We start from the raw sequence: 13,255 nt of genomic DNA on the forward strand, positions 1-13,255 counted from the left end.
GACCTTTGACCTCATGACCTCCAAATTTAACGGTCCCCCTCTTTCTTCATTATGAACACACCTTGCAAGTTTAGTGAAAATCTTATCATCTAGTATGGAGTTATTGGGAGATTGAAGTTATTTTATGTTCTTTATGGTCTCATGACGTTTGACCTTCGACCACATGACCCCAAATTTATGTGCTTTTTTATAATTTATCATGAACACATCCTGCAAGTTTGGTGAACATCCGATCATCCGTTCTTATATTACTGAGATTAAGTTCATTTCTTGACCCTATGACCCGTACGACCTTGACCTTTGACCTCACGATCCCAAATCAAATAGTTTCTCTCTTACTTCATAATGAACACACCCAGCAAGTTTGGTGAAAATCTGATCATCTGTTATTGAGTTCTTGGGAGATTCTGCTTATGTTTTATCTTTAATCTTTAATCTTTGACCTTTCATCTCATCACCACCAAGTTTTGTAGTTTCTGTCTTACTTCAGTATAAACACACCCTACAAGTTTGGATGAAAATCTTATCATCCGTTCTTTAGTTAAGCTTATTTAAGTCTTTAATGACGCCTATGACCTTTGACCTTATGACACCAAATTTAATTGTTTCTTTCTTCGTCATAAATTCACTCTGTTAGTTTAGTGAAATCTCGATTATCCGTTCGTGGGTTATTGGGAGATTAGGCTTATTTTATGTCTGTAATGACCTATGACCTTCGAACATTCATCTCATGACCACCAGATTTAATAGTTTTTCTTTTACTTCATTATGAACACACACTGCAAGTTTGGTGAAGATTCGATCATCCGTTCTTGAGTTGTTGGGAGACTCTGCATATTTTATGTTTTTATGACCCTATGACCTTTGACCTTTCACCTTATGACCCCCAAAATTTAACAGTTTCCGTCTTCACTATGAACACTCCCTGCAAGTTTAGTTATATTTGATCATCCGTTCTGAAATTAACGGGAGATTAGGCTTATTTTATTCATTTTATGACCCATATAACCTTTGACCTTTAACCTCATGACCGCCAAATAGTTTCTTTCTAACATCCTGCAAATTTGGTCTAAATTCATTTATCCGTTCGTAAGTTATCTTGTACATAAACAAACAGACAAACATACAAAAAGACATGCAGAACAGAAATTTTAACCTCAGTAGGTTTCACCTACTGGCGGAGGTAATGATGATTTTGAGTACAGTACATAGGCCTTCCTATGGTCTTGTGATGACAACAAGCCCCTGACCGAAACTGATGTGAAAACATAATATTATGAAACTCCAATAACTTCTACTACTTTTGTATATTCGAATTTGATAAAACACCCAGCATTCTGATATACATTAAAACTAATTTTTGATGCTGTTGCATTGAACTTTAAAGATATTATTTTGCTTCAGCCCTGAAGAACTGCTCTTTCAGAAAATATGAAAAGATGAAGACTGACTACGTTGATCCGTTTCACCTATTTTGAGTCCTCACGTTAAACGGGGCGTGCAACTTTTTGTTGATTTTGTGATGCACGGTCACATATATTTTTCTTGCTTTTTAGCTCAATTGACAGACGACTTGGCCAAAGCAGAAGCCTCGCGCTACACACACACACACACACACACACGCACGCACACACACAAACAAATACACACACATCATAATATGTTGAGAGAGAGAGAGTGAATGAGAGAGAGAGAGAGACAGAGAGAGTGTGTTTGTGTTTGTGTTTAAGGGAGAGGGTACAAGGGAGATACATACTACAAAATGATGGGACACAATCTCGAAACCATACAAAGTTGCTCGTCACGGTTTGTGTGCTTCTCATTCAATCGTTCATTTCATTCTCTAATCAATTTCTAGTACATGATATTATAACGATTAATGATTCACATATAGAGACATATATTTGTTGTAGAAAGCGTAATTTAATAAGGTCTTATTAATCTGATACTGATATTAAAAAGCAACTTAATTAATTGCGTATGTGCAGACTGGCAATTAAGTGATATTACAGAGCGTAAAATTGCCCCTAGACTACATAAACTTCATTTAGTGCCTGCGCCACAATATGACTAAAAAATTAGTGAAGATTAATGCGATATCTAGATAAATCTGTTGATAATATGATAGTATTGAGAAATAAGCATTCCAAAAAAATTATTAATTGTCAGTGACTACGTAGATCATCTGCAGTTTAAAATGTATATGATTTCGAATTCTGTGAAAGTTAAACACCCATGTTTAACTTACACACCATTCGCTATTAATCACAATCTTGCCTGATGATCTATTTGGCGATTATTTCGAAATGATTACATTGATAGCAATAATATCATAGTACAAGTAATCTGCTACATTGCTACGATGGATTAAACACTAACAAGAAGAATCTTACTGTACGTTTGTACTTGGCTTTACTAACTTTAAAGAAAAAATAACAACAAAATATGTTCGTATATACGTAGGCCTATACGTCAACGTGCATTGGTTGCGTTACGTCCAGCGCGCCTCAGGTGGAAAGCATGTTAGTCGTCACTTACTATTCGTATTTTAAAAGGTATGAATAACATATCAATGTATAAGACATTATTGGTCTCAAAATAATTCGTAGAACTTGCACTTCACGAATCAATTTTAAATAGAGAGCCGAAGAGTTGAGATCAGCTAATCTTACTCTGCGAGACTTCGTATGGATGTCAAAGACGTACGGTGGGTCTTTATTTTTTAAATGATGGAAGCTTTAGGAAAGCTAAAATTAATGTATCCTTCACAAACTACATAACACGCAAACTGCTTTTTAATTGCTCTACGTCCTCCTTCATAGCACTGATACATATTGTTATTCCACTGACATCAATCAATGCATAATGACTTTTACAGAATAACATCGATAATAATGGTATGCTATCGTTAATGAGAAACTGATGATAGTCATAAAACATTCGCACTAATGCTAATATCAATTACTGTAATAAGGACAGAACAATAATGCAAATATAATGACATTGTTATCCTACATCAGTTTCCTTCTTGTTTATGATTGTATACAACGTGAAATACGCCTACAACAGAGAATTTCTTGCTGTGCGCAAATCTCTTCAAAGTTTCTCCGAGCTACGATTTTAAGCTTACGTCAGAAACATCTTACATCTTACATTTCATAAATTAGTTCTAAAGCTTGCATAAGTTTCTCTGATATTGCGTCCGTCATTATTACAGTATATCTACAGGGATAGCAGAAGGGAACGTGCAACACCTTCGTCACATACTTTGAAGGTGTATAAAAACAAGAACGAAAAGAGCAATTAGCTCACGGATAACAACAAAAGAAAGGAAATGCATACGTTCAAGTAAACAAAGCGCCCAACTACTTCTCCATATAATAGACCTATATTCAATTTGCACAACCCCTGGAAGAAGGAAAAGTGATGGTATGGGATCTGCTGAGATATTCTACGCACTGCAACGTATAGGATTATTACAATCATTTGAAACACATAGCTCCTATATGAGTTATATGATATGCTCTGGCTTCTAGACGCCCGTTTGTCACTTATCTTTTCACGTAACAATAGTGCGATATGAGATTTTCGTGTGACAGTAAACCCACAGCCGTGTAGAGAGGTGGATATATACTCTAAACTTATATCATGGTGCTCAATTGCACACTCCAAGAATACTGAGGTTCTTACAGAAGGGTGCAGGATCACGAGATCACATCACTTGCACAACAAATTCTAGTAGGTTTCGATCTATGTTCTCCCCATCAAGGGGATAGATGTTAACATCGATTTCTACAAAGTTTGATTGATAAAAACCGAAGATCATCTGTACCTATTGTAGATTATATACAACAAACAATTTTTCATTCGCAGCCAGTGCACAAGATGTTAATATGTTCAGTTACGATACAAGACACAAAAATTTTGAGAGAAGAAAAAAATATGAGATGCTCTTAGTTACTCTGTATGACAATCATATTGTTATTCTTGTCCAATAAAGATTTTGTGCAAACTGTTTTTTTTTTTTCGGAGCGGTTCGTTCTGGCAGATTTTTGAGGAAGAAATTTCCACATTGCAAACCAAAAACTGATGATTCTTACGTGTGAATTAGCCGTGTGTGCCCAAATAAGCCATCCGAAACATGCATTCCGTGTAAGTATTTCACATCATTTTTGCATGTAGTTTTTTTTTTATTGGTACTTATAAATTTTCTCAAGTTGGCAATTTTATTTGGCAATTTTATTTGGCTGACATAATGTCACACCAAATCTACTGATTAATGGTATGTGACATTTTCTAGAACAATATAAAAACCTGATTCTTGTAGTATGTTCATTAATTGCACTGTAAAAAAAAGATAAAGTCACAAATATTCTACCTTCAAATGTATGTTTCCAATTGTGCGAAATTAAAAAGCCCCTAATGGTATAACCAAGGTGAAATGATCTGCTTATTGTTGACAGGAACTGGTTGCATTTCTTTTTCAATTTTGCAATATGCAAAACTTTCGTAGCCTAGACTTTTGTGAAACGTTGAATCAAACTCAGGTTACAAATCTACAGATGTCAATTGGAACACGATGTCCCATTGTTTTTTGCAAGTTCAAAGAAGTAAACTTAGATCTTATGGTATTATTGTTCTGCCTCCAGATTGCTCTGCAAATGTATATCCTTCTAAATTAGAGCACTTCTTTCCTTGATAATATATGTAAAATATTTAAAAGAAACACAATGCTTGTTTGATAACAACTCCTTGGGTGTCAGCTGTCCATAATTTATTATGAATAGATGTTCCATCTGTAAGATGGAACATCTTTAATGAACTTTAAAAAAACTTTAATGAACGAAGTAAAATTAATTTACAGAAACAATGAAAGTTTAATTCATGTCGGACTGAAAATGTGAATGTTACGAAATTTACTTTCAGATGTTGCTCAGAATGGTGGTATCAGTTGCAACTGCATATCAAATTCACAACTATCCCATAAGTTTGTAAATTAAAAAACAAAATCATCCTTTTGCTACTATTTCAGCACGTATATATATATATATATATATATATATATATATAGCAATAATAAAGTCACAACAGAGGAATGCAGGGAATGCATTAATAGCCAATCTTGATTTAATGAATAATCCGAATTTTTGAGGAACCTTCCTCTTCTTCAGGGATGACAGTGCGATTCGCACTGTCATCCCTGAAGAAGAGGAAGGTCCTCGAAAATTCGGATTATTCATTAAATCAAGATTGGCTATTAATGCATTCCCTGCATTCCTCTGTTGTGACTGTATTATTGCTATTTCTAGTATTGCCAATACGCGGAACAACTACAATATAACAATATATATATATATATATATATATACATCTCGCCATAACATTACTGTGAAGTTGTAACAACGTAAGAAAATTAGGGATGAAAATATTGTTTTGTTGACAAAGAAACCTATATACAACAACTGTTGCTAACTTAATGGGGCAATCCATACCGTCATGCCATAAGTGGAAAGTTAAAAACTGAAATTTATAAACAATTAAGTAAGAAGGCTGTGGATTTATACAATACAAAGAGAAATGTACAATTCGTGGGAAAGGAAATGGGAGACGTATTTAAGTCAACCTGAACATGGTTTGGATTTTAGCGTTAAAGGGATATATGGTTTTGGGTGAGACCTAACCTCGGGTTTCTAACATTTTGGGGTGAGATTATGAGAAGCCTCTTATGGAATATGAAAGAGCATGTAATTCCAAAAGGAATTCAACGTTTATTTGATGAAAATTGGTTTTGAAATGGCTGAGATACCCAAAACAGAGCAATTCTAATAAGATGTGGTACCCAGCTTTTATTATGATCGCTTTGGTTTACTTTATTTTTTGGATGTCTCAGCCATTCCAAAACCGATTTTCATCAAATAAATTTTGAATTCCTCTTAGAAAGGTACGCTCTGTACTATTTTACAAACGGTTTCTTGATATCTCGCAAAAAAATAAAAGCCCAATTCTCACCTCTACCAATACCGTACCCTCCCTTTAACATACACTTTTCTTCTCTGAAGAACTTTTTTTTTTTCCCCGAAAGACGATTCTGTTTGTATGAAATGTAGGAAATGCAACCACGCATTATTTATTGCAAATGTGTCCAACGTGCATAAGATAATCTGTCAGTGGGTTTCAGCCTAAAAATAAAGCCGGGACTACAAATAACCGATCTCCTAATCTTTTGTTTGGAGAATGAACTTTGATGTAGTTTTGAAGAATTTTCGCCCCCGCTTTGTTGCAATAATGGTTTGTGTTAGGCGGACACGGACCGGAAAGCACTGACTAGGCTGATGGCTCCGACGAAGTAAACAAGGGAATGGAGCAGTCGGTCCAGTTGCAACGATGTCGCCCTACCTATTAGCATCACGGTCAGACAGACAGAAAAAAAGAAGAAGAAAGAACACAACATAAATGACTGTTACAATTCGTTATTCCGAAGGTTCAATAATCCGAAAATGAAATGAGGTTCGTTATTCCAAGGATTCGTTATTCCGAATGTTCTTTCTTTCTGACGTTAGTAATTCCCAAAATGAAACAAGATTCGTCATTTCGAAGGTTACTAATCTGGAAGAAAATGAAGTATGGTTTTATATTTTCCGAAGATGTGTTTATCCGAATAAAAAAAAAATGATTTAATTTGATGTAGTGGTTTCTGCGTTATCAGTGTACATGTACACATTGTTGATAGCGGAGGGCCTATACATATTACATAAGGTCTATAAGTTTTTTACAATGTTGTATAACAAAGGTGTATACACATTACAATTGACAATAGAGAAGGGCTATACAGCTTAAAAGGGGCATTCCGGACGATTTTCATAATTTCACATCATGTAGTACATAAATCAACAGCTCCATGTATAGATCCGTGGAATTTATTGTGGTCCTTGAGCAGAGAAACCAATAAATTGAAAATCTTAAACAAATTACACTGAACAGTGATGATGACATCAGAGCCTCATATATTTCAGAAATGTAGCAGTGTAATTCCATTACAATACCGCTTGCTCAACAAGTTCACCTGTGAAAAATCCATGCATACCTTCTTCTGTTGTTCTGCTTCCTTGAGCCCCAACTCATGCATTCTTATGGTGAGGCTGTCATGTCATCATCCTTGTTCATTGCAATTTCATAATAAATTTTGAAAACATTCTCATTGCTTATCCCAATCACCATAAATTCTGAAACTCTGTACTCAGTTTGACTAATTTATAGTTGTTCAAATGTAAAAGTCTGAAAATCATCCGAAGGTCCCCTTTAACCCTATGCCGGCCGGGCTTTTTTTTTTTTTTTTTTTTTTTTTGGCAATGCTAAAACCAGAGGGGGTCGGATCCGTCCCCTCCCCCCCCCCCCCCGACATCTCGGCCATCAGTGGTGCAATCGCGACGAAATGCGTGACATCCAAGTCGTAATCTACAAGATTATGTCTTTAAAATCTTTGAAATAATGAATTTCTAATTTTAATCAATTAATCATAAAAATTAATCCTACGGTCTTATTCAGCCTAATTAAAGCATGAAGAGTCTACCTTTTCGATTTGTATCTGTTTCAACATATTCAACAATGATACATCATAAACACTTCAAAAAGTCAATTCAATTCTCCTGTATCTTATTATTTTAAGAATTTCGTATGTATTTCTTTATTTTTCGACTCTTTTTTTTTCTTAATTTTCATTGGAAGTTGTTAATGATCACTTTTCTACCGTAGTTACCGTAATATCAATCAATCAAAGCGATTAATAGTAAAAATAATCAGGTTTTGTGAGTATCATGACAGAGTACTGTTTTCCACAGGAATGCATACAAAATCACAAAATTGTGCCCGTTTTGGGGTGACATGCAGTTACAAAAAAGGGCGTCGCTTCGTAAAAAGTATGTGCACACATTGCAAATTTGGTCTCGAAAGTTGCGCGAGACTTGAACAAAGAAGGTCGAGAAGCCTCATGACGAGACCTTCTCTCGTTACAGATTTAAAGCGCGAAACGTCAAGGGGGCGGACCCCCCCCCCCCCCCCGCCCTCTTACGGTTAAGCGTAGCTTGATTTGCTGGTAGCCCTTACGTATATTTATTGCATACATACAAAGATTAAAATAAGATAGAGGCGAAGAGTGACTTGCGTATATAGAAAGATATACAAGATGGAAGAAAGGGTATAGATAGGAGAGGAAAGGAGAGGATGACTACTTACAGAAAAGATTTGCCTATTTGTTCACAAAAATTATCACCCGGATTACAGTTCCGCATGCCATGGCATGTTTTTGTTTGTTTGTGTGTGTGTTTGTTTGTTTGTTTATCCATTGTTTTATTTTTACCAAGGTGCAGATGGACAGATAGATTTCAGAGCCATCACTGTTTTAGGATTACATTGTATATAAATGAAAATGTTCAGACTGTCTTGTAGGGTAACAGCGTATGTCGTTGTTCGACCGAAATAATTAGGAAGAAGAAACATGCAACTGACGTTAGAAACATAATAAGAGAATTTTGCCCCCCCCCCCAAAAAAAAAAAAAAAAATGATACAATTTATCCTGTGTCAACAATTTTGCGAATAAGGGATATGAATTATTGCATATATGCGTACGGCTTTCTTTCGTAAGTTATATGCTATCGTTGTAACTTTTTGAGGTTGCCCCGACAATGTTGCAATATGAGATTTACGATGATATCAAGGAATTATAAAGCATGAATAAAATTTTCATTTAAACATAATATAGGTTTTCCCGGTCAATTTTATACTTTTGTCATTCAAGTTCCTATTCCGAGCATTCGATTTCACGCATTCCACGCTCGCAGCACTGAACCAGCAATCAAATTCACAATCCGGTCATTCGAATTCACTATCCGAGCATTCAAATTCACTATCGGAACGTTCAAATTCACCATCAGAGCATTCAAATTTAAGAGAGGAGCACGCATTTCATCAATAAGCATTCAAATTCATGTCAAGCTGGCGACGGAATCTCGTCGGTCATTCAAATTCGTGAATAGGCAACCATGTTCCAAATAACTGCATACAATTTAAAAGAAGTCCTGAATTTAGTTAGTTTTGGGTCTTGTATGCATGTGTTTCTCATTTGGCTTTGAATATATTGGGATTTATGATGATTATTTATTTTGCAGTAGAGGTCCACCTGTTCATTGACAATTTTGAACTCGCACTTAGCAAATAGGAATATACAGGCACATGTCCCTCTCGGATTAGACATAAAATGGAGGTCCCCTGTGTAAGAGAGTCACAACTCATGCACGTAAAAGATCCCACTTCATTTATTCATCGCAAAGAGCAGAACATCTAACTGGACCCCATATGGAAGACCAGCTTTTGCAGCTGAATATGGGTTATCCAGCCATCTTCTTTGATAGAAAAGGAAACAAACAAACAAAAATTAGGCACTGTATAGGCCTACAGACGAGCATAATACGGAGGGTTGGTTGACACTTTCGAGGAAAAAAAAAACAATTTCGACTATATTGAAACTGATACATGAACATTTTATACGTGCTGTTTGTTGTGTCAGTATTGCTGTCTTATTGATTTACTTTTGCGGGACTAAAGTGAGCTCATTGTGTGTCAGTTTGTCTTAAAGTGATGAATTGTCATTATGTGGTTGGTGTTGGGGCGTTGTCAGCATACAATATCATCAAGAAATATGATTACTATTCGTTGTGTTGTTTGGATGCACTGCTGATTGGACATTGCAATTTGAAATTTATTGAGATGAAAAACAAAGAATACATGAACAGAGAACAATTTAGAACGTGTAAACAGTCCTAATTGCACAATATGCTTGCAGCAAGCATTCATTGGTTGTGTTGGCCCCTTTTCCTTTCTTAAAAGTCTCCTCCATTTTCCTCGTTAGATTGATTGCACGAAGTAAGAACTTGACCGCCTAAAAATGAATTTGAATGCTCCAAACAAGCTCATTGGGACTATCACGTGACTATCGCATGAATTTGAATGCACGAGTAGGAAAATCGGTGCTCGCATTTTGAAATTGAATGCCCAATCGTGAATTTGCTTTCACGAAAACGAAATAGAACGCTCATAAATGAAATTGATCGCTCGGATTCTTAATTTGAATGCCCGAATATTTTCGCGTGCGTGCGCTGCGTGAATTTGAATGCACATTAATGAATTTGAGTGACAAAAGTATGAAATTGACCGGGAAAACCTATACTTAAGTTCATGAAATATACCTACACATTGGTATATCGTCGGCAAGTAGAATATAATTGTAGTGGCAAAGTTGAGTTTGAAATGTCATTGATGTACACCAGGAATAGTAAGGGGCCCAATATAGAGCCTTGCGTGGCACCACAATGTATGGGTAATAATTCAGAGTTGATGGATTCATTGCAGACATATTGCTTTCTATTTGACAACTAATCTTGGAACCATTCTAATGAAATGCCTCAAACTCCATGGAACTGTAATTTGTGTATTAGGATAGTGTGGCTATGCCTTGCTTAGGTCCACAAACACACCGATGCCATGTTTTTGCTCAGCTAGGGCATTCGACACTCTATCGCACAGTTGGGTTAAAGAGATAATACAGTATTGGTGGAGATGAGAATTGGGCTTTTAACTTTTTTGCGAGATACCAAGAAAACACTTATAATATAGTGCAGAGCATACCATTCTAAGAAAAATTCAAAGTTTATTTGATGACAATTGGGTTTGGAATGACTGAAACATCCAAAAACAAAGTAAAACAAAGCGATCGTAATTAAATGTGGGTCCCACACTTCATTTGAATCGCTCTTTTTGGATATCTCAGCCATTTCAAAACCAATTTTCATCAAATAAACGTTGAATTCCTCATAGAATTACATGCTCTTTCATATTTCATAAGAGGTTTCTCATTATCTCACCAAAAATGTTAGAAACCTGAAATTAGGTCTCAACCAAAACTATACTATCCCTTTAAGCGTGGCTTGATTTGCGTGCGGCCCTCGGACACAATACACATAGAAAAAATAGGAGGGAGGGGTGACTTGCGTAGAGATAGGATAGTAGAAAGGAGAAAGGAAAAGGAGATGTCTGTCTGCTTTCACTAAAGGCCTACACAAAGTTAGTTCACCTGGATCACTGATCAGTAAGGCATGACAAAATATTTCTCACCTAGGTACAGGTGAACAGTAAGAGTGCATGGTTGGTTACATGATTACATAATAGATGAAATGCGGCGATATTTCTACGAAGGAATTTCGTGTATTATACACTAACAATGACAACGAAATTACTGATATCGAGAGAGTAACATTGTTTTTACAGCTTTCCTAAAAGAACACATGGACTTTAAACTTCGAATTTCAGAAGGAAGAGAGTTCCAAATATCGGATCCGGTGTGTCTGATAGATTTCAGCGCCATCACTGTTTTATAGGATTATATAAATGAAATTTATCAGATTGTCTTGTGGGATAAGAATGTTATGTCCTTGTTTAATTGAAATAGTGAGAAGAAAGAAGATGGCAACTGACTATTATGTAAGCGAAACATAAAGAGTGAATTTTGCAAAAAATTAATGTCCTTTACCTTGAGTGTTTTTAATTCTGCGAAAAGGGGATCTGAATGGTCTCGATAACCTGAGTTGGTGCATATACGTATAGCTTTCTTTTGCAGAAGTAATATATTATCAATGTGACTTTTTGAAGTTGCCCATACAATGTTGCAATATGAAATGTACGATAATATCAACGAGTTATATAACATAAATAAAATATTATATATATATATTATATAGGGACATAATACTTAAGATTATGGAGTATACCAACGCTACGAGACACTTTATCAGAGATGTTTTGCACATGAGTGTTCCATTTCATATTTTCATTTATATAAATTCCGAGAAATTTGATACTTTCTTTTTGTTCCATTGGTATACCATCCACCATAATATTCAAATGTTGCATTTCATTTTTATGCTTCTTACTATGAAAATGAATGAAATTTGTCTTTTTAAGTTGAGTGATAATCTATTACTCTTAAACCATGTAGATAATATCGGTAATTCAGTATTAAGAGTTCTTAGGAGGGAATGAAAATCAGAATTGGAACAGAATACGTTGGTGTCATCGGCAAACATAATATATAGGAGTATACATGTATTGCAGTATATATACCGGTGGATAACCGAATCAGATCAGTGAACTTCAGCTCCTTGATCAGATGTTCCATTAAAGAAAAAAATACTCAAAACGCCAATTAGAATAATATGTAAGAGGCACGTTTATATTCACTATGATCACAGCACAGATTGCTCAATAAAAAGAAAGATCCAACCTGGAATTGTACGTTGTGACATGCAACTGGTGATTCTTTAAGTTCTCGGATTTAACGTGGTTCACTAAATCAGGCCATCTGTCGGTCAAGATTCAATGATTCATTTTGCATATATTACATAAGATAAATTGCTTGTTGTTCCAAAAAAACAAAGAAATCATGAGGGGGCCGTTAGTTCGTACGTGCTGGACCTTACCTTTATTGGAATTAGTTGCCTGAGGCTAGCCGTTATATTTCGAATGCTGACTGTTTTAAAACTGTCCTCAAATTTCATTTGTTTAAAACGGCTTTCCAGTAGATCTGCATATCTACATTATGTAATTTCCTATTTCTCATTATTGTTGTTCAATGTTTACTTACTTCCATGTGCATGTACTCGTATTGATTTTTGTATTTCATACAGTAATTCATTCTTTCTCACTGCAATAGTCATGTATTATCGTTGCTAACGACAAGTGAGAGATTAGCCTACATTATGCATTCAATAATGTTGCCTTGACTGTACCCATGCAGTAATTGAAGTTCTGCCTGAGTGCTTTCCTTTTCACATCCTTGTCTAAAGGCCGGGTCACACCTTCCCGGGCAAGCCTTGCGTGCGACTTGCGAAGAACAATTTTTATTACCCGGAGGTCCTCGCAGATGACCCGCACATGACAGTACCTAGCACGTATCTCACCCGTAGTCGCCTGGAGGTGCGCACGCAAATCTTTTTACCCGCAACCATGTTTAGGCCCTATCACACCTTTCCGGGCAAGCTACGCGGGCTTGTTGCGTGTGGAGATTTTCCAGCATATCGGACAATTTCTGAGGGCGGACAAGGATTTGGGCGAGTCAGTGCATGTGCCTTACTTGCTGGACGCGTTCTACTTAAGGCTTAAGTTCTACTTGTGGGTATACTGTGTGACCTGTGTGCCAGGCGCGTG

At 36.0% G+C, this 13,255-nt stretch overlaps 1 protein-coding gene across 1 annotated transcript in view; it reads right to left on the reverse strand.

The window, feature by feature from the left end:
• Positions 1-5,847: 5,847 nt before the first annotated feature.
• The window catches only part of LOC139722876 (low-density lipoprotein receptor-related protein 12-like), a 148,342-nt gene continuing 140,934 nt past the window's right edge, over positions 5,848-13,255 (reverse strand). Inside the window, exon 5 of the mRNA XM_071634156.1 lies at positions 5,848-6,396. Coding sequence (XP_071490257.1) covers positions 6,296-6,396 — 101 coding nt within the window. The 3' untranslated portion in view covers positions 5,848-6,295. The remainder of the gene's footprint in view (positions 6,397-13,255) is intronic.

This window comes from Diadema antillarum, unplaced genomic scaffold (genome assembly GCF_040938485.1).
Source record: "Diadema antillarum isolate AM-2024a unplaced genomic scaffold, OU_Dant_1.0 scf00000175, whole genome shotgun sequence".
Taxonomy (NCBI): Eukaryota; Metazoa; Echinodermata; class Echinoidea; order Diadematoida; family Diadematidae; genus Diadema; species Diadema antillarum.